Below are 23,119 nucleotides of genomic sequence, written 5' to 3' on the forward strand. Positions count from 1 at the left end.
ATTCACAGAAGATTTCTGGGGGCGAAAAAAGAAATCTGTGGACAGTTTTCATCATTGTTAATCATTCCCTTCTGTTGGAGATATATTGTCTCATAAAGGGATGAAACTACATCAATTAGCACTCTGGGAGACTATGAGTGCTTGGTTTAAATGTTAAGTAGCGTATTAAAATGACAGTTAAATGGTTCATAGACAGTTATCTCGCAGCTGAATTTAATCCTTTGGAGGAAAAAAAAATCATGTGTCAATTAAATGGAGAATGTATAATGGCAGTTAGCTTTGAGGTGCCACTGATGCATGTGAATTGCTCTGATTTTAGATTAAGAAACCCTCAAATCTCAGCGGCCTGGTGTTAGCGCCAATAAAAATTTAAATGTATGTTTAAATGTTTTAAAAGGTTACTCAGCCTATTGTGCCGATGAAAATAAGAGGAAACTGTAAGGATAACACCGTATTCAAAGCAGCAAGAAATAAATCAAGAAGCACAGAAATGTCAATAACTGACTTTATAAACCACACATAGTTTGAGTGTAATAATAATAATAATAATAATAACAATAATAATCTAATGCACTGTATCTATCAGTAAATTACAATAATTTAATACAGTACATCAGCAGTAATACTTGAACTGTTCATGCTCTTTCTTCAATAGAAATAGCTGAATCATTATTTGACAGCCCACTACCCTTATTACTTTGTGTATAAATATGCAAAAGAGGATGCTACCTGATGTCTATTTACATACATATATGTAGTTAAATACACCTATAACGTATCAATACAAAGCTATTTAATATCTATATACTATACATCTATATTCAATGCCAGGAAAACTAAATGATATTAATTATTAAAACATATTTCTATGTTGAAGAATGGTCATTATTATTATCATGTCATCTAATTCTTTCAACTTTAAGTGCCAAAAATCAGACTTTAAACTTAAAAGCAACATTTTTTTTTTTACATTTTTCAAAATAATTATCAGTGTCAGTTGTGACAAAAAAAATGTAACATGATAACATTGGTACCCATATAAGCCTATCTGTATCTTGTGGCCGATTACAACCTATTTTTCACTATTAAACTAGAGCCAAAGATCATGGTTGAGCAATAAAATAATAATTATCAAATGATATAATGCATTATGGTGATACATTTTTATTTAGGGCCTATTTTGTTTCCATTGTCCCCTGGTAGATTTGCAAAATGCTTCAGTATTTTGGTGTTTTACTTATTTCTGCTCAAGCAAACCACAAATATCCCCCAATAAATAATCTGGTTCATTCAGCCTTTAAGCTTGAAAGAAATAATGATGACATTTATTCTGATAATTATCAACTGACTGATATGAACATTTTATCATAACATTTTTTGCCACATCGCACAGGCTGATTTTAAATTACTAATCCAAACTAAACATTTCATACCTTCCTGTTTAGGAACCGTGTTTTAAGCAGTGAACATATAGTGCATACATCAGTTACTATTACATCAACTGAAGTACAAATCTTACATTGACCTCCTAATGTAAACAAGTGATGAAGTGATGAAAAGAGGAATTATCCAGTGACCCTGCTGTCACCTGTCCGCAGTTTGTAGCAACTGCGTCTGAGCTGCAATTTGGAAAATTACATAATAAAACACCAAAAAGTATTTTCACATCTGCTTAATGGAGGCGAGAGTTAATTACATTCAATAATTGATAATAGAGCGGACCATTTTACCAATTTTGATAATGACTAACAGACAAGGGAGAAAATCAAAAACTGCTGCCAACTTTGCGATATTAGCCATTTTAGCATCTATTTTCTGTCTGTGTTTCTATTTATGTAATGTCATTACCTCATTGGCCAAGTCGAGCAGGACAGGAGCAGTGGGCTGTGTCTTGGCTTCACTCAGATACCTTCATTATAACAAAGAACAACAACAGCAGTGAAAAAAAACACAGCCCACAAAGGCAGACAAAAGGGTAGAGGGGACTAGACCAGACTAGCCAAGACATGCTAATGTCCCTGATGACTTTGCCCTAGGTGGCATATGGCAGGCTCGCTGCGGTTAAAACAGCACTGCTTGAAGGGCTTCGAATTTCCTAGAAGGCAGACAAGCATATGATAGTTAGTTAACCCCTGCCGCCCAAAAAGGCTTTTTTCCCTCGCCAGCTTAAACTACATGCAGTCTCCATCAGATCCTACCCAGATCATCTCTGAGGTTTGTTGTTCTAAGTGGATTAGAAGTGCATTAAACAGCCTTGTTTTTCTCTGAACAGTGCTTTAATAAGACAGATAAAGGCTAATTGCGATATGCAAAACAGCTTTCTCCCCCCTTAAAGCCTATTTTTAATCCATATTCATTAAATTACACATAATCAGACCATCATGAGCTTGTGTAAGGCAATTGTCCAGCGGCTGATTATTTATTTTTCTGTTTTCAATTTGACAGAGCTTTAGCCTAGCAGGTGCAAGAAGTGGAGGTCTGGAATGAATCCTGGTGAGACTGGTGATTTGTTTGGAGGAGATTAGATCTGTCATGCCGGCCCACCTACTCTAATGTGACTTTGGCAAGTCCCTTCTTCAGTCAAAGAATAAGTAAGACAAAGAGAACAAACAAAAGGGGGAGACAGTTAAAAAAGAGAACAAAAACAACTAAAAAAAACACAGTGATAGAGATGAGAGAAGAAACACAGGGAGTATGAGGCAATAGACACAGCAATAATACAGTACCTTTGGTAGTAGCTTTCAATAACATCTGGTGCGTGGTGTCTTGAAATTGTTCTTTTTGTTCGTTTCTGCCACAAACATAAGAACAACAACAGACATAACAACAATAAGAATAACAATAATTAGGGGTGAGAATCTATAACTCATAACACACAGTAACAATGGCATCATTATCCTACAATTCTGTGATACTTCAAATGCAATAAGTGCTGCAATACGAAACAATCACAAGGTTCAGGTAACTTAGGAAAAACTACTCTTCAAAATGTTAAAAAAAAAAAAAAAAAAAAAAAAAAAGCAGTAAGTAATTTTTCACCACAGTATTTCATCACATTCATCATATATATGTCAGTACAGTATGTTCTATAATAATTGTGATTAATGATTTTTTTCTGTCACTCTGCATTTTAGGCTTTGTAAATCAAAACTGAAAAGGGCAGACGTGAAATAAATAATAACTTAGAAGGTCAATATGCAACTATTTTTTCTCCCATGTGCTTACATTTGCATGACTATTTCGAACCTAACAACTGTCTCTGCTGTCTGTGAATATAGTCTCTGCAGTGATTTCTATATACTGTACATGACTGTTTTACACCAATATCCCTGTACCCATTTCGGGGTTCTCCAACAGTCTTCCTTCTGTTTTGCTCTTCTATGTCAACAACAGTGTGCAAACCTTTAGAAACGGGGTCAGTAACTGGCTCCTGTTAAAGCACAAATACAAACTTTACCTGAGCACACACAAAACTTACATATTGAACCTTTAAATGTGCAAATCCTATTATTGAAATACAGAAATAAATTAATTTCAATTAGACCAAAAACTAGAATGTAAGAGCCTTGAGATAAACAGTCAGTGCCACAGAGTCTTTTCTCAGCTGCCATTCATTTTAGAATTTCTATATAGTGAAGAAATATGACATTTGTGTTTCATTCAGCTGTATCTATAAAGCTGAATGAAGACAATTACCGCAATAATGCAGAATAATTATACTTAGCTTGAATAACTGTAAGCAGGAACATACATAATAATTGTGACAGGCCTAATATATTTCTCTACTGATATTTGGTTCCACAATAATAAAATAATAAAACAATTCAAGTTTTAAGTTCCAGTCAGTCTAAATAAAATGGAAACTTGCTCAGCCTTGACTTCTCTTTCATGCTCTATTGTATTTGAACAAGTGGAAGAGATCTTGGGTCACAGTAATTTAATTTCAATAAGTTTGTTGAGGGTCAAAGTGTGCCAAGGCAACCTTGTTCAGCACCCCCATCCCCCTCTACCCCCTTCACTCAAACCTTGTATTCATTTCCCCTTTCTCGATCAAACAATGACCCCATTCCACAGTCTACACCCTGACATTTCCATGCAATTCAATTGCCATCTTCGCCGAAAGGAAGGAGGACGAGGGGGGATAAGAGAGGAAGAGCATTGGTTAAAAAACAACTTATTTAAAAACTACTACACACAAAAAAAATGTAATTCCACAGAGACGGGCGGTGTGACTGACACCTGTCAGGCGGATGATAAATGACTCCATTTTCTGCCTGTGCTGCCTTCTGCCACTGGCGGCAGTGGCCATTTATCATCATCCGCTGTCAGCCGTGGAAAGCAGCAGTGACAGTGCGAGTCAGCAAACATTTAGCACACGCAGCCGCACTACACGGGGAAATTATTATTGTCAGAATAATAATGGTTTAGCATAATTTATTACAGGTCCACCAAATAAGCAGGGGCTAGATGTTATTAGACAGATGGATGGGAAGGCTTGGCAGACATCCACCGAGGCTCAGGCAGGCAAGGGCCCTCAACGTGAACGTGAGGAAAAGGAGGGGGTGGGGGTGGGGCGAAATAAACGTAGGGTATAGTGAGGGGGGGGCATCCTCCAAACCAATCAGAGACCTGGCAGTTCAATTACAAAGAAATAAAGGGACATTCATCATTCAATTAGGCACCTGTCAGGGCTCACAAAGGAAGAAAACTTCTAACCTGGTACTCCAGGGAGAAGATGCTCAGAAGAGTGGACTGCGAGTGACTGGAACAAATAAAAGAAGGACAAAGTTAATTACCAGAGTGCATTGCACAGAGACAAAGGGAGAGGGGGAGCTTCAAAGCCGGGGCCAGCTGCCCTGTAATCTAAAAGAACATGAAAACAAGTGTGGCAAAGTTGTTCCAGATGAACACCTCTGACAAAGGATTCCCGCCACGATGGTGTGGGGGGTGGGAGTTAAGGGGGAGATTGTGTTGTATGAGAAATGAGAAAAATATAGCCTGTTTTTTTTTTTCTCCAATCATTCATGTATACCTTCTTCTTTCATCTCCTCTGTCTTGCTAGTAAGTGTAGTGAAACTGCTTTTAATTAAAGTAGTTTCATCAATTGAAAAACTCCATACAGAGAAAACACTCACTCCAGTCCAATTGACGTTATTATTAAACAGAGTTTAGTCAACACGGAGATGCTTGCTTACCCAAGTTTACATAAATTAATGAAAAAAAATATATCATATAATAGGTTGCTCTTAGATCCAAGTAAGTATAACAGAAGGTGTTTGTCAGCTGCTCTAGAATCTGTAGCCAAGCACTATGTTATTTGGTAGTTAATCAAAAGGTTAGCTAGTTTCATAGCTCTAATCTCTCTTTGATTTGGAAAACCTTGTTCAGCTTCTTAAATCTGTTGACTTTCAGATGCTCTATATTTACCTTTGGCTTCCTTGTAGTTAATTTTTATTGGCAAGTCAAATTAAAAAGTTGCTTACTGGCTAGCTAAAAAGTTGGCTAGTTGTGACAGCTCAGTAGAGAAGCTTTTGTCTCCTTTATGAAAAGACTAAATTAACAGTGCAATATGGCCAAAAATTATTCAAAAAACAGCAGCACAGTAAGTAAAAGAGTTCCTACCAACAGCTGGAAGACAGTTGGTATGTTAACAGTTAACTCACTCCTCCCATTCAACAACAATTTCGTTACTGAAGTGATATCTGGAGTGAAATTAAACATCATCACTGTCCTTCAACTTTCCTCAAAGAACTTGATTGGAACTTATTTCAGAAGTTAAACATCCTGAAACATAACTTTAATGTATTAAAAAAAAACTGGATCACATAAACTGGAGTTTAACGGTTTGCTGCAACATAATTAAATGAAATATAAACTTAGACTAAAAATTCAACCTAGGATGAAAGAAACCTTTAATTGTTATCTGAATTTTGAAGTTAGACCATGGTTTAACCCAGTCACAGCCAAACTAAAAATGACAAAATTAAAGACAAATTACTTCATGCAAATAACTAATGCAGTCCAATCACTAGCATAAATATTCCTTGAAGATTATGATCCCTGGTTTCATAGAATTCTCTTTGCGATAGACTGAACAGTGCTGTGTATTAGTGCATGTTTGTGTGTAGTAATGCACGTCTAACACAAAGTTTCTCCGCTTCACTGTCAGCGCTGGCATATGGGCCGCTCTGGAGCCCTCCCACTGCAACTGATGGGCTTTGAAAATGGAAACTTTCACTGCAGGAAGCTAGGACTCCCAGGAGTCGGTCAATTCCACGGGTTGCCATAAGCTACATTCATCTCCAGCTCCAGTCAATGTCAAACACCTGGCAGAGAGAAGCGAACCTGGAAAAAAAAAAAAAAAAAAAACAGGCAGCTCCGACAGGGACTTCACCACAGCCCCTCCGTATTCTTTCCCAACCCCCACAGCATCCTTTGAGTTGGAGATATTTAAAGCAGTGACAGATATTATTCTAATTGGATGGTACATACTGTACATCCACCCAGCATATAAACAAAAAAACACACAGAGCATGTACATATATACACACACACATGAAACCTGCTCAGCACTGGTCTCCAGTGGGGTTGTGTCTCCATATAGAGCTCTCAGTACACTTGATTGTTAAATTTAATGGACTTTTCGTTACAAGTCACATGAGAATGGTAAATAACGACGAAAGCCATGTGCATTGAAATATTGAGTCTGCATCAATCACTATAAACCAAGAAATAAGCATGTGACATGTAAACAAAGTCAATGGAATCTTGAAACATTGATTTTTGTCTCGGTCTGAGATCACATCTTAATAAAAACAATCCAGTCTGTGGAATATTTAAGCACTTTTTAATGTGTTGCTCCTTCATCACATGCCAGGTTAAAACAGTTTTACTGCTCCGGCTGGATAACTCTTTACTGTTTCAACTCCTGAGTCATCATGCGTGTGAATGTTGTCAACCACTAATGCTGTTAAAAATGGGACTGAAAATATGTTTGAGGCAAAAGAGAACTCAGAAAAACACTGCCACCTCAGCATAAATTCACAATGATGCTTAGGGATGAAGGGGCCACTGCAATTAAGTGGGCCATTAAATGGTCAACTGTCAACATGTGGACACTTAAGGGAGAAAAAAAAAAATCTTCTACACTTCAGCCTGGCACCTGAGCATTTCAACAACATTACAGCCTTATTGTTGGCATAGGACCATCACGATCCCCCTGTTGGAACAGACATCTGTTAGGTTTTAAATGGATTACTCTCTATAATGAGCATGATTACTGCTTAATTGCTAAATCTATACCCCTGTTAACTTTAAAGGGACATAAACTGCTCTTAATATCTAGAAAAACATATCTGTTTCAAAAACACTCAGAACTTCAGGAACTTGTTTTTCTGTCCAACTTCAATCAGTTATTACTGCTAACAAAACTAGACAAAAGCGCCAGAGCCTGTGAAAAAACCGAGAAACTGAAACAAAAACAAATATTTGAGAAGGTTTGTATTTAAAAAAAGCAAAGAAATGAGCGATTAAAGCTTTAGCTTTTAGAAAGTCTGTGGAGTTTTACACCATGATCATGTTGCCTAATGTCCCCTTTTCCATTTAGCAGACTCTAACAGTAAGTTATTGCTGACTTTCCAGTCATGTATATCCATCCTGTACTCTCCAGGGCACAGTATGCTCACTTCATGCTAAAATGTGAAGCAAACTGCAGTCGTACAATAAAAACTAGATTCTGACTGCTGAACAGTAGCATTATACTTCTACTGCAGGTCGTCCAATTTTGTATCTCACGGTTACATAATTCTACATATATTTAACAAATAAATACATAGGAATTTAAGCTGCAAGTAGCATTGATTAGACCATCCCTCCTTTGCACAGGATGGATCACAGCTGATTAGTTTTACTATGTGAATGGAGCCATATTCAGGTCTAGACTCATCATATCTGGATTAAGTTGTTATATCTCAGGCAGAACATCCAACCTACCAGGTTGCAAATCAATCTGAATTGAATTAGCTGAGAAAAATGATTAAAAATAAGTGCGTCAGTGCCAGAGGGTGAGAGGACCAGAAGTCCAAATAAGTCCGATAAGAATATATGATAAGATAATATATATAAGATTGGGTCATGCTGAAATTTCTACCATTTTGCAAAGAAAAGACACTATATTAGCCAATTAGAGAGTGTTTTTTTTCCGTGTATTACACTTGTCATCTATTTTTTGCCAAACAGAAACTGCATGACTTCATCAGATTTTTTTTGTCTTTGAGCTTTCCTCTAAACAGCAATAATTTAAAAAAAAAAAAAAAAAAGGCTGAAAATTATGCAAAACATCACTGTCACGTCACACACCAATTACACAAATAAGCTATCGCAGAAGCAAAGCCCTTCACAAACCTAGGAGTGAATATAACCAAGTGTCTGAATATATTCTACTTAATTAACTTTAATTTATGGCATAAAGATAAGGTTAATCAATTTAGCTACAAACCAGTTTTGTGTTATTTTTACAGCAGATAATACCGCAAATGAAACTTCATTTCAAGAAGAATATGTGATAGTGCCATGCATCCTCTCTGTGACCTTTATGTGAAGAGGAAAGGAAAAAAAAAACAACTAGAAAGCTTTCCCTCTTGGATATAATTTAGAACATGGGGAAACAGAAGGTTGGGAGACAGAAGAGTGGTTAGGGAATCATTCACTCTCAACCTAATTACCCTTCCTTACAACATAAGACAGAGCATTAATATGCACTGGCACCCAAAATAGTAAAGCCGCAGATTAAATTAAAAACAATTAGGGACTTTTACTTTGTCATTGAGCTGGTATGCCTGTCTGGTCAGTGCTTTAGGCTCTATTAAGTTAGAATCTCCTCTGCTTATGAATGTGACAAATCCAAGTGTAAATGCATCTTTTTGTACATTTGCTGCCTATCAGTGTCTTAAGTATACAGGGGGAAAAAGAAAAAAAAAACAGCGAGAAATTCCCATCAACTTAATTAATAGGAGAATGGGGAGAAATCACGCTATCAATTATATTCAGAATCTTCCTATTTACAAATAATTAATTATAAACAATAGCTGTAATTTAGGTAATGAAAGCCACCTGGCTAATGGCACTGGTATCATATGCTGCAACAGTACCAAGCATTTGGTGGATCTGCATGCATGAGAGTGTTGCATGGTGTGACTCTTCAGGGCATGGGACTGGCTAATTGAGGCAGCACATATTTTTACTAATGGCAATGGAGCTATTTTGAGAAGGGAATGGCGTGGATGAAATCGCTCAATCTTGCAAAGTGTATGGAAGTGTTTCTTCATTTCAATTCCAGTGATACAAACACCTCTTCGGTCGGTATTATCAGCTAAAGCTTTCCTGGCATATTTACGAACTGCTGCCTACCTCTTATTAGGTCTTCATTCAAGAGCGCAGACAATAATATGTTTAGCATTTACTTTTCATCCAGATCAATATTTTTTAAAAAGTAAAAAAAAAAAAAGGAAGTCAGTATGAGTGAAGCACTCTGGATATGCAAATGTTGCTAATTACACATGCTGATAGGCTAAATGCTAACATCTGTTTTCTCAGCTAAGCCTACCGTCATCAGTGGCAAAACAAATGTGTAGAAGAAATCTCTATGCGTTAATGCATAAATGTGATATATTTTGACAAGAGATAGAAACAAACATGCATCTCAGTGTCACGCAGCTTCGAACAAATACTTGCACAATGAGCGCACGTGTTTACAGCGCAAATTAGCTTGATTTTTTTTTCTGCACAAAACAAAATTCATCTAAATTATTTAATAAAGTTGTATTATGATGAGTAGGACTGCCATGATAATGAAATTTCAGTTGATTCAATACAATGCAAGTGATCAGTTTTTTTGGTCATTTTCCTACTTATTGCATGCTACAAGTAAAAGAGAGTCATTAGTTTCATTCAGGGGTTATCATGACTGCAGGCATTCGAGGTCAATCTCAGCCAAATTCATGTAGAATCAACATGGTCAACATCAAAATTAAAACAATTTTTCCAGATCTAATGCTTGCAGGTGGTCCCCACTGTAACTGGAGGCTTTTTCCAAATTTGTGTGCACACACAACACTGTTCCAAACTGATGATAAGTTATATATTTTTTAGTATAAGCATACATTTGTCTTGAACAAGGACTGCCAAAACCTTCAACTACATATGTAAGTCTTGGAAAAATTTGGCCAAAATGCTAGATCCCAAAAAGCCCTTAATCCCTCCAAAAACCAAGGAAGAACATTGTCATTACAATAGTCAGGTTTCCATTCAAATATATTGTATATTTTAAATGTGATATCAAACAAAATGTGTACAAACAAACACAGGATATACAACTGTTGAGTATTCAGAGTTCATCATCATTTCAAAATTTTGCCGTTTAAATGTAGTATTAAAAACACAAGGAACTAATAGACAGAAGGAGGTCTTTTGTTAAAAAAAAAAAAAAACATACCCTGGAAATGTCTAACTTTTTCCTGCCAAACTGAATGAAACCACTGGTCTGGATCATATGATGTTGATGTTTCCAGTCTAATACAGCATATATGTTTGGTACTTTTATAAAACCTACAACATGCATGGCTTATTTGTTAAATCTGTTGTCACTGGACATATTTGAATTTACCTTTTATAATGCATCCATTAGTACATGTCACACTGGCAATTTTTTTCAGTATTTCCACTCAGGTTTTTAATGCACAAATTGAAAATGCAAATACAGGTGGATAAACAGTACTTTTTAGGCTTCATCACAGAGCTGGATTGATATCAGTTACTTACAAGTGCAAAGCCTATTATTGAAATATACAAAGAAATTATTCAAACCAAAGGAAGCCAAGCACCTCGAGAAGAAATCACACAAAGAGCACCAGTCAAAATACAGTATGGTACTATTTACATGATGACGCTAGCAATTTTGTGACATTCTAGGCAGATTTCAACTCCCTTAAAGACAGTAATAACTTTCTCAATGAATAATTGAAGTCACAGATGGAGGGAAGAGCAACAGCATGGTTAGTCAACCAATAAGCAGAAAGAATGGACCATGAATGAGCTGTGAACGTTTCTTTCTCTTGGTAAAATTCAGAGATTAAACAGTAAAAACAGTTACACAATTACAATATGTATGTGCAAAATAAGTGTCACACATTCGAGCAAAATCTACCAATTTCTCAAGCTTAGCTGCTTTCCACTGGACTGGAGCTGGACATGAAAAATATATAAAAATATAACAAAAAGGGCATTTCTGTTAGCTTAATGTAACTTTTTTACTCAAATGAAAAAAAGACGAATTTCATGCTTATGCAAAATAACTGCAATTAGCTCAAATAACTGTGAAAAGATAATTATACTAAATGTGACAGGCTTTACGATGATTACCAGATTTTGATGCATGTTTTCACTCTTTTCATTCTATTTTCCATGTATTTACATAACTGCAAAAAAAAAAAAAAAAAAGACACTCCATTTAAGTGCATTCCCCGCTGTCTATGAGGAGAACAAACAAAACCTTCCAGCCTTCAGGGGACTGTGGACAGAAATGGTTTTAGAAGCGCGACGGGGCACCTCACAGTCGACTACTGTCCTAACAGGCAAAGAATATGACCCCTACCCAGCCTCCTTTGCGCCTTATTACAATCTTTAAAACTTCTGTCTACTGAGGTGCCCTGAGATGTCACAACAGTTAGAAAATGAAGAAAAAAACCCACAAAGATCCAACAATCAGGCCCCTAATTGTGATTCCTCCTGAAACCTATAAAGATCTTCATGACTCTGTCTGTGACAAAACAAGGTTACGGCCATTACAGTACGTTGCCTTTGTGATTGTGTAATTATCGTCATTGCTGTTTCTGCAATTTCCCTGTTGAAAATTGAAAATGAGGTTCATGTTATCCGTCAAGCGGCGAGTGTCCACTGGTCTGGCAAGAAAACACATTACACTGACCAATTGCCTCGTTCCCCCAAGCATAGCTGGGGCACTTGTACCATTCTGGGCAATTTGTTTCATTCGTCTCTTGCAATTGATCCCAGTATGTAAAGGGAAACCTAGGGCAAGGGCTGCTACCATCGTTAGATGATCTGTTGTATACAAGGCTGTAGGATTCCCTTGGAGGTTGAGGAAGCATTACTCCAAAGTCCAGCACAATATGCTAATTTTACTAAAAACTGCATATATTCCTGAACTGTTTTGTCCATTATAACATTTAGCACCTACGCCAATAAAAAAATGGACAAAACAAACAATCCTCCCTACATTCAACTTCAGATTCTTTCACTGTTGTTTAATCAATGTTATTTTGTAATTATTACACACAAATGTAAAAGATTACCTCAGGACTTGTGTTCATTAATGAGCATTTGTATATCGCCTTTTCTTGATAATGTCGATGTGCAACGTGAAAATCTAAAATTAAAATAAAAATTATGATATAATTTTATATTGCATGATAATTGTGATATCACCTATAAACACGATAATATTACGATGTACATGTTTCAGTCATTTTTTGTTAGGGTTAGAGTTTGTTTTGCTTACATTGAGCTAAAAGTACTTTTCATGCAAATTTGAAAAATTCTTCTGAATGTTTTATCTCTAGATTTCTGAAATGTCCCTCTGTAAAGACTGATCTGACCAATACTGCAAATAATGATCTACTTATCTTCAACTTTCATTCAGTTCCTTTCAACTCTAAGTAACAATAATTTCACAATTATGGTTATAATTAAAATTAATGCGGTAATAACAATAACATTCAAATATTATGCAAAAATCCTGTGTTTGGTCAAATATTAAGCCAAGTGCCACACAACAGTCTGACTGCAGTAGCAGCAGGTAACTACCATGTTTCTGTATAAGATTTCAATAACTGCAGGGTTTATTTGGTTTTCTTTTGAGCTGCCAGGCTGGTACCTTTGCTAATCGCTGTATGCTAGACCATACTTAAGCAATGGGCTGCTTACCTCAGTGGTTTTAGCCCAGTGAGCCGAAAAGGCTTTACAATCTATAGAATGTGCTTGGACAACGTCCCTACGATATGAAGAGGAAGTAGTCATTCCTTTGCTTCCTAATCAAGTAATTGATTGCATCTATTATTCATGAACTCCTTAGTCTGACATTAGGTTGTAAACTCAGCACAGCTTCTCTTCTTACTACATCTCTCCTCTCTGCTTACACTTCATTCATCCCTTCACCCTTCCAATGCTCATCTAACCACATAAAGCTGTGGAATTAGTTTGCCAGCCTCTGAGCCTTCAAGGGTTGCACCTCTAAGCCCCAACTGCCAGTTTGTGTTTTGTTCAATATGGGCAGCCAGAGGCATGAGTCTGAGGACCGGAGGCTGTTGAGAGCAGACCTCGCAAACCTACACTAGATCAGTCTCTGGGTAATGTCATTGCCACTTCCAGGCTACGAAATAGCCACGGAATTCTACCTTTAAAAGCAGTCTAACTGAACAACTCAGCCACAGAAACAATAGTGAAAATCAAGGTGAAATCTGGAAACACTAAAAACAGGAAATTGAGCACCAGCACTGTTTACATATTTTTAATATATTAAACTTTGACAGTGATCATTTTAGAATCCATTATTTCATTAGATTCTCCGTCGCCAACCCAGCTAACAAACAAAACGTAGCTATTGAAGGCTACATCTCAGCAACCCATTGATACAACCTAACAATCTTTCATTGAAAATACCCCCAAAATTTTTGCCTTTCCTCAACAGGAAGAAAAAAAAAGGCTGGGGTGGATGGCAAATATACAAAGTCCAGGAAGTTGGATCCCAACTCATGTAAGTTTTTAGGTTTAGGCAATAAAAGCACTTTGGTTAGGGTTAGCAAAAGGTTGTAATTTTGTTTAAATATTTCATACATTGTGAATTATTTTCTAAAATCATACTTTTATAAATATCTACATCACATCTTCACAGATCATATATATTACATCATGTCCTGTTTTCTTTTCCTAACTCTAACCAAACTCTATTAGTGCCACTATCTAACCATAAAAAATTTAATAATTATGTTTAGCTGTTAGATACGCCTATCCAGAAATGTTGATCTAGAATGTATTTTTGGCACAGAAACATCAACATTATCCATACTTGTGGTTTACAGAAACTTACAAAGACTGCTTTGCCATCACCTTAAATATTTTCAAGAAAAATAGAGAATCATTAGGCCATTATTGGTAATGATGGCTTAAACACACAGCCCGTCCAAAAAAAAAAAAAAAAAGTCGCACATGCAATATTTCACTGCACCACCTTTGGTTTTGATTACAGGAGACATTCACTGGATTTAACTAAGCAAATAGTTCAGATCCTTTCATTGGTAAGTATTGCAGTGGTTAATATTTCAGCTGTACCAAGTTCTTTAACTTTAACAATGCAGTAAGTAGCCTCTCATGTCTCTAATGGCAAAAATTGTACAATGCCAGGATTGATCAGGATCATCAGGTTTGTGACAGAATGGTTCAAGGAGAATGAGACATCATTTTCACACATGGATTAGCCTCCATAAAGTCCAAACTCTAATTTGGAATGTGATGAAGACTTGATGCAGTGGTTCGATTCTCCATCATCAGTAATCAAAAATGAATGCAAATATGGATGGAAAAAATATTATGGACCTTATTGTGACACTTCATAAGTATTATGTGGCAAAAAAGATGTCACAGTGAATATCTCCTGTAATCAAAACCAAAGGTGGTGCAGTGAAATATTGCGTGTGCAACTTTTTTTTGGCCGGGCAGTGTATTTTGGTTGATAAAGTTACTGCCTATCTACCTACCTTTTGGGGTTGGAACTGAATTTAACTGTACTCTAAGTACAATGAATATCAGGCAAATAAAAGTCTAGTCTATTTTCATAAAAACACATGCATGTGTTGAGTAAAAATATATATTTTTTAAATCAGCCTTTAATTCATTTCATTTGCTACTAAAGTCATGAAGAGATTACCAGTGTAATGCTTTCTGCTGGTTACCAAATCCTAAGGTTTAACAGCATGTAAAAGAGAGATAAACACAGTAGCTACAATAAATAATCAATGAGTAAGTCCCAAAGCTTCGTCCTGAGCCTAGATATTACCATCAAAAACGGGTCTGCAGCCAAGAAATCACCATATCAATGGCACATACCACAACAACCCTGCCCTGCGCTTTCCTCCGGAAGATCATGCTAGATAAACCCCAAATAACAGAGAAATTAACAAATGCTTGACATTTGCTCAACATCCATTATTCTGACACTTCTTCAGAATTTCAAAAGGCTGAACGCATGCTTAATCAACATTCATATTCCCAGAGCGAGCCCCGGCACCATATTGCAGCCCGCCTCAGTGCTGATGAAAACGGCACATTAGGGCCCGATTCGAAAAACGTTCAGGGACTCCTCACCGGGGAGCTGAGGGAGTGTGTATGTGTGAGCGGGTAAAGAGAGGCAGTTTTTGTTTTTTTTGTTTTTTTATTTTGGGAGGGGAAGATGCTTCACAGTCGACTTTTTAAGCATTCTCCAAAACAGAGGCATCTGCCCTCTTTCAGCGCACCTCCCACTTCCACAAGCCATATGAGGAGTGTGTTGAATGGCATTTTAAAGTGGGGGGGTAATCATTACATCCAAATTCATTCATAATACAGCACAGAAGGACACAGAGGACTCTCACATTCCCTCCCTCTTTTTCGTTCCCTCCTTCCACAGACTCCCTCTGGGGACAAAGGGTGGAAGGACTGGGGTCCCCCTTCGAGACCCAAGGGAAGCCAGGCAAGGCCTCAGAGAGCAGCCGATCATTTCCAATTCTAATATGTGGCAAGAGAAGGACCTGATGGGACTGATGTCACATTTTTGCCCACACCGGCTCACGACGAGCCCTCCCACCTCCCCTTTTTGCTGCCTAGCAGTGGTCCAGATACTAGACAGGACACCACGGCTGGCTAAGAGGAGGGCAACGAAGAGAGGGCAAGAATGGGGGAGTGGGGGTTGATATTTGCATGTCCCTTCATTGTGAGTGGGGGTAAAAAGTGACAGCACCGTGTCCAATTCTTTTCCCCCCCAGAGCAGCTCGGGCCCGGCGAGAGAGGCCAGGCTGACAGATGACTCCCAACATCTGTGTTATGCAGCCGTTACAGATGAGGGAGTCCACATCGCGATCTTTCTCTTTCTATCTGTCTGTGGGACCCTCCCTCTCTCCTCCCACTACCCATACTTATAAGACAAGAAAAAGACTGACAGACCTTCCGTGGAAATTATTTTGAAATGGTCTGTGACAATTATTTTGTTCAAAGTTTAAATTTTCCACCCCTTTAGTCACAAATCAGAAGCAATGATTATGAGATGGTTTTGGACTTAAATCAGAATTTAGGGTCTTGAGAAGAATGGTTCCATGGTCACAAAGCTGTGGCTCAAATCTAATGAATCAATTCCAGCTTGATCTGAGCAACAATTATGGCAAGAACATGATTAAAATCAATTGGCAAAGGCAAGTAAATATTAGCTAACCCTAACGCAATCACTTAATGGATTAGTGTCATGTTTTACTTTGGCATGTGGAACACCAGAATTTAAAACATTAAAACACACTCATTTTTACTGTTTTTAACTGCAACAATTTATTCAATAGTTCATCAAAAATTATCAAAAGACATAAAATGTCATCTGAAAATATGATTCTGTCTTCTAACTCAGCGTGTGGTCTATGTCTTCTGAAAAAATATTAAAGTTATATTCAGAAAATTAAATTATGTGGCATGACCACAGAAATAACAAGCATGTTTCACTATTTTCGAACATTTAGCTAATTAATTAATTCTCTGATTTACTGATAGTAATAATTAGGTGCAACCTCACTAATGGTATTATATTTTTTTATTACAGCTTGCTCAATATCAATGATGTAGAGGGCAGATTTAGGCTGTTTTTGTTTTCTTTTTTAAATATATGATTTGTATTCATGACTAGGGCAACATCCAAAAAAATCTGCTGTTATTTTAGAGTAACACCAGTATAAAACTTTGTTGAAATGTTTTTAATTTGACTATTGAATCAAATAAATAAAGCTTTCAACAATATATAATTTCAGTTTCCATACTGAATTCGAAGGTAAATAATAAGTTCTAGTAAAATAAATAAATGTCTTATTTTTGCATTTTATTCTTTACAGGCTATTATTTGTCCCATTTGTTTAATGCAGGACATTGCTCAAGACTACAAAGTGGACCCATATTTCCAGGGTTTTCTCTAGGTTTCTAGGTTGTGAGTCTCTGCAATTTCACAACCGTACATTAATTTTAAGAATATTTAAGCATTTTTCCAGAGTTTGAGGAGGACATAGGGACATGGGGTTTGAGATCCCCCTGCTAGACAGTTTTTTCATTGTTTAAAAAATAAATAAATAAATAAGCATTTATGTATAACGTCATACTGGATAATGATAACTACTGTATAAATGTGCAAAATTACAAATGTTGGAAAAACTACTGCAGGTAAGTTAACAAATAAACACCCACCAAGCTTAAAAAAAAAAAAAAAAAAAAAAAAAAACCTCGCTCAAATTGTCCACTGGGAACAATTACGATTGGATCTACGCAAAGTTGTATAGTGAATTTTGATGTGCTCCCCATTGACGTTATTTTAATTTAGCATAGATGGGTCTGAGCAATATGAAAAAATGCTGTTCTTTCCAATATGCAGCGTAGATATTAGTATAAATTAATTCCAGTTTGTGGTCTGGAAGTTTGTAGAGCTGATTATGGCAGTCCAATGTTCCCAGTTATTCCAAAGATCTTATAGTTACATAAATCTCACACAACGCTGTTCCCTGATTGCCAAGAATAATGATTTTAAAGTACTGGTGTGTCATCTGCCACAAAAAATATATAGAAACATAAAACATAGAACCATGGTGGCAGGAAACATGAGTGTACAGTTCTCTCAACATTGTTTGCATCATTTGCAAATCACCCAGCGTGAGGTAAAATGATTCAATATCCAGATCCCTGCCTTAACTATCTCTCTGAATATTACAACCCACCCTGTCTTTAGGCCAGCCCTTCAGCACAGGCCCGTCCTCAACCAAACCTACCCCCCTCCTCCCTCACGCCCCTCCTGCCAGCCCTGGCCTGGCCAATATTTACGCAGTGGCAGAGCTCCCACACAGTCCGAGGGGACAGGAGGGATGTGAGGCGGGGGTGGCCGACTGCCGTGCCTGAGCGCATGCTAAGAGATGATGGATGGCCTAGTCGATATGTTATGTCTTAAGAGCCTGATTTCCTGCCAGTCCAATCACTAACCCTCCAGAGCCCAGCTCAGCTGATTGGACAACCAGAATAATTTTGCAGGCTGTGAAAACACTGCTGCCGTGCCTGTCTGTCAGGCCCAGTGACGAGACTCAGGGATTTTAAAGAGCAAGGGCCTCCCCAAGATTGGTTATGGTGAACGAAATAATAACAATAACCAGCAAGACTAAACAAAAGAGCCGGCACCTCCGGGAGAGAGACAGAGGGAGAGATCGTGCAGAATTATTGGAATGAAAACGCTCCAATGTTTTCCTTTAATTATTGCACCCACTAGAGCCACCTCTTATTTTTTTAAAGGCATGCCGTCTGTTTGTTAAAGACAGTTCAGATTAGGAAACCAAAAGGAGAGAAGAAACCCAAATGATCAGGAGGGCGACCTCCTAGTGCCAGTGCCTAAACATACAGGATATTGGATGCACTTTGCAACGCATGACATATTCTGTAAAATGCTGACAGGTAGAGAACAAAGGCGAACTCCAGCTCAGCCGCATCCCCCTTTGGGGACCTGATACCTCCTTCTAGATTGGTGATTAGGGCACAATAGGAAGTAGGAAGCTCCAAATACATGCGACTTTGTAAGTGACCTCAACGGGATCAGCCGTGGTGTCCTGGTGGCCTTGGGGGATTACACATGTTACGTTCAATAAAGTGAGGGCCCTCAGTGTCAAGGAGAAAGGCAAACACAACCATTAACCTCTCCCTTCGATTGCTGAATGTGTAGGCAATGCACTACACTGCAGAACAGTAGCTAATGCTGTGGTTAGCAATTCTAAAACCTCTGTCCACTTAATTAGTGATCATAAAAAGTAAATCAAATGATATTTCCAATATGCAATTCAATAAATCACAAATTATATTAGGAATGGGTCATATGATGATACAGAACAGTGCGAGGATGACATATTTTTGTAGGCCAATTTCAAAGTTATCATCACCCGGTTTTCTTTAACCTCAGCCAATGTGATTTTTCCACTGGAGCTTGAACTAGCAGAGGCTAATTTTAAGATATGAATGAATTATAGCATATACCACAGCCACATGACTTCAACATCACCACCACTAACTTTCTAACTTATTTGATTTATGCACATTCCTATTCCATGAAAAATCTTTCTTTGCATGATCTGATCTAACCAGCGAATATAACAGTTTGCACAATAAGGTGGAGTAGTGGATGTAGAGAAGTTTTCATATTTCTGATGTCTCTGAAAACATATGTTGTCTCATTTAGCCAGTTGACAACAAGCTCTCTTTCTTTGAAGACACACAAAAGCTTCAAAATTCATGAATGGAGTATTTACTTAAAGTATCTAAAAGAACAAAATATGAAAACCTTTTGAGCGTGTCTTAACTACAGACTTTGCTTCAAGCACAGTACTTTGTTTCTATTTTTCACACATATTTTGGTAAATAATGTAAATACTGTTAAATGAGTTTGTTATAATTTGGTATAGGCCTATTTGTTCATTGTCTTGGTTTGAAGCTTAAATACAAGAGTGAGTACTTGAAACTATGTTAAGATATTGATGAGAAATGGCGGTGGGATTAAATAAATTTTCTTCTTCCCACTCCTTTTCGAGCATAAATGAATGTATTTGAAGTATTGTACCTGCACGTAGTCTGTTGATTGTTTTGTTGTATGCAGGTCATTTGTGTTGTCAATGCTTACTTACTCAAAATAAATGAATAAATTAATGAATGAATGAAGTATCTAAACAAAAAAAATCCCCTCACTTTGAGATGAGGGAACCAATATTACATGATGTGCTATCAAATTTTGAACATTCAGCCTACCTATTAAATCTGAACTTAAATATTGCATTATTTCATGTGATTCTGTAATTGATCACATGAATTCAGCTGCATTACAAGTTTTGAACTGGACCACTTCATGTGCCAAAACCAGTAAAACACTGATCCCATTTGTGTTGTAGGTGGAGTTAGATATTAACCTGACATTTGCCCACTGTAGTGTATTCTGACAGAAAAATTGTTCTCATGTTAAATCTTAAAGTTTACATTGTTGATGAACACTGGGAAAAATTATATCTATCTCTTATATGTTGTTGTTTGGGTCTTTCTTATGTTTAGTTGAGGTTAAAATGTAAAAAACATTTTATTTATCATATAATAACAGAGCCTCTCTGATTCTCTGTACAGTGTCCAGAAGAGTTTTGAAAGGCACCTTAAAATAAAATGTATTATTATTATTATTATTATTATTATTATCATTATTATTATTTACACATAATTAAGTTAGAGATCACATCAATGATTAATTAGTTTTAATACATAAATATTTGCAATAGTCAATTAGCTTTGAAGAAGAATGAATGTTTTCAGAACAGTAAAACTCTTAAGTTCACAAATCTCAAAATATTTGACAACTCAAAAGGTAATTGCTGTGTTGCATTTTAAGTAAATAACAGTTATTTTTAACAACTTCTTCAGTGAATTGAAGTGAACACCCACAGAAGATATAGGAACAAATTACCTGTTAACTAATGATCACTGAAAGAATTTCATAGGGAATAAAACCTACATTATCTTCTTTTCCATTGAATTTATAGTGCACATTTTAGTCAAAAAATCAAAACACACTGATTGTCCGAGTGTAGCTGATTTCATCCTGTCATGCACTACAAATGTAAAAGCAGTAAAACACCACTTACTTGGGAAACTTGTCTTTCAACACCTTCATACACTGACGAGTGGGTCTCTGTTGTTCTGTCCACCTCACTATCTGTTTGTATTCAGCTCTTGACAGTCTCATCTTTCTTGGATCAGATGCTGTGTCTACCTGTACAAGGAGGTGCCGATCACTTTAACTGTCAGTCAAAAATAGATGGTGTAGCAACAAGATTTAGTCATGTAAACACGGTGTTAGATGTGCACAGCTAACCAAACTTAGCATTTTAGGTTATGTTTACCGCGACACGCTTAACCTCTACCACGACACACACATATTGTCTCATTTTTAAGCTTGCTGTGTTACTGTTTCATGTAAAAAAAAAAAAAAAAAACGTGTGTAAATGTAACAGCAGACCGGTAAAAACGTGTAAAATTGTTTGTTTACCATTGATTCCTTCTGCCTGTGGACAGCTCCCCGTCAGCTGCTTCCCGCTAGGAAGTTGAAGAAAGGACGTTTGAATGAGCAGTGCGGTGATTGGCTAAGAATCCATGAAGCTGAGTAAACTCGATGATCATTGGTTATTTTTAGAAGCGAGGCGGCGTTCAGGGACGCTCTGTACGTCTGAAGCAGCTCACGCGACAAGAGATTAGAAATGACTGTACTTAGGCTCCCAAACTGGAATATCCAAGTGTTTTTCTTAAACTAGAGGCCTCTGAAACACAGAATTTCAGTCGTGGAATATATTTTAAAGTGGTTTAGAGAGAGTGAAGGAGAAATAGTGGCATTTGGAGTGATAGAGAGATTTAAGAGTGTCTTTAAATGCATCTTTAAAGCAGACTTGCCATTGCTGTGCCAGTGATTTCACATTTTGTAATAACAGTAATTGTTCTACACGTGTATTTTGCAGTTATTAAACTTTTTTTTCACCCTAAGTGCATTTAGAGCCTTACAGTAGCATGCAGTCTAATGTAACACACAGATCTCTATAGATTTTTGCAACCAACTCAGTATTAATTAGTAATTCAAAAGCTGATTAATGTTCCCCTGGCAGTGCTAGTGCTTAGGACACCACATTTGGCCTCGCTCTTCAGTTTATACTGCTGTCTTTTTAAACTTTAATGGAACACAAAATTAAAAGAAATGCAAATCTCAATAGAAAGCCCCATAAAGCACACAGTCCCCATTCATAGTTTCATATCTTTATGCAACACCTTGAATTACAGCATCTTAAACATTTAACAGCACCAGTTAAACGTCACAATGAAGAGCAATGATCATTTTTAAAGGAGACACAGGGTTTCCAAATTTTGCTGCAGTGAAATATCACTGATGTGTTCAGTAGTAATGTATGTTCTTTCTCTTGAAATGCTTGAATCAATGACGTACATATAGGTACCTGCCTCCCCTGAGAAACACCGGTCTGGGCTTTCCTTAATTAATTCTTACTACCTGGAGGAATTTATGTGGGACATCCCCCAGCCGCAGGCCCCCACAGTCATCAACACCTTTCACCTCCCCTGTGATGGTACTGCTTTAAATGGCCTGGCAGGAATATGTAATGAGCCCATGGATACACAGCAAGGAGCAGAACGAAGACCCAGAAGACATGTCCACAATGTTGAATTAAAGGACAAATGTATGTTTTTGTCTACAAGAGTAACATTTAGAATGTGCTCAGTTTTAGATCAAGTCCTGTCATTGTTTGAATAATGGGATATAAAAACATCTATAGTTGATCAGTGACTAATTGTGTTTCTTCATTAGCTCTTAACCTTGTGTGTTTCTCTATTTGGAGTGGTATTTTTAGACAAGAAACAGACACAAGTGAAGTCTTTAAGACCTAATTTGTCAAATATAGCCTGTCCCTTGAGACCAATAATATTTTACAAAGGCATTATTGTGTAATTAGTCTCTGAACAGTGCTAAAACTCAGTCTAATCTAATAGAGTTTGTCATTAGCCTTCTATTTCAACAAAAACAGAAAAGTCCAAAAGGATTTTATTGCGAAGTTTTATATTTTGGGGATTTTAATTTTAGTGGATTTTAGGTTAGTTTATTATAATTTTCTAAAACACTTGGCAGTAATTATCAGCTGAGTAGCTACTATCCTGTATTTCATATGCATTCTTTTTTCAGTAATAGTCTCAATTAAAAAAA

General features: G+C 37.0%; 1 protein-coding gene across 2 annotated transcripts in view; it reads right to left on the bottom strand.

Moving 5' to 3' along the window:
* Nucleotides 1-21,481, bottom strand: part of cdin1 (CDAN1 interacting nuclease 1) — a 107,128-nt gene extending 85,647 nt beyond the window's left edge. Inside the window, exons 1-5 of one of the 2 annotated variants that reach the window (XM_030127652.1) lie at nucleotides 21,407-21,481; nucleotides 21,003-21,130; nucleotides 4,717-4,762; nucleotides 2,727-2,791; nucleotides 1,849-1,909 (exon numbers count right to left, since the gene is read on the bottom strand). In XM_030127652.1, the coding sequence (XP_029983512.1) occupies nucleotides 1,849-1,909; nucleotides 2,727-2,791; nucleotides 4,717-4,762; nucleotides 21,003-21,130; nucleotides 21,407-21,409 (303 nt within the window). In that variant the 5' untranslated portion in view covers nucleotides 21,410-21,481. Of the gene's footprint in view, nucleotides 1-1,848; nucleotides 1,910-2,726; nucleotides 2,792-4,716; nucleotides 4,763-21,002; nucleotides 21,131-21,386 lie in introns of both variants that reach the window. The other variant, XM_030127653.1, reaches the window with a different exon arrangement.
* Between the last annotated feature and the right edge of the window lie 1,638 nt (nucleotides 21,482-23,119).

The sequence above is a fragment of the Sphaeramia orbicularis genome, chromosome 22 (genome assembly GCF_902148855.1).
Source record: "Sphaeramia orbicularis chromosome 22, fSphaOr1.1, whole genome shotgun sequence".
Classification (NCBI taxonomy): domain Eukaryota; kingdom Metazoa; phylum Chordata; class Actinopteri; order Kurtiformes; family Apogonidae; genus Sphaeramia; species Sphaeramia orbicularis.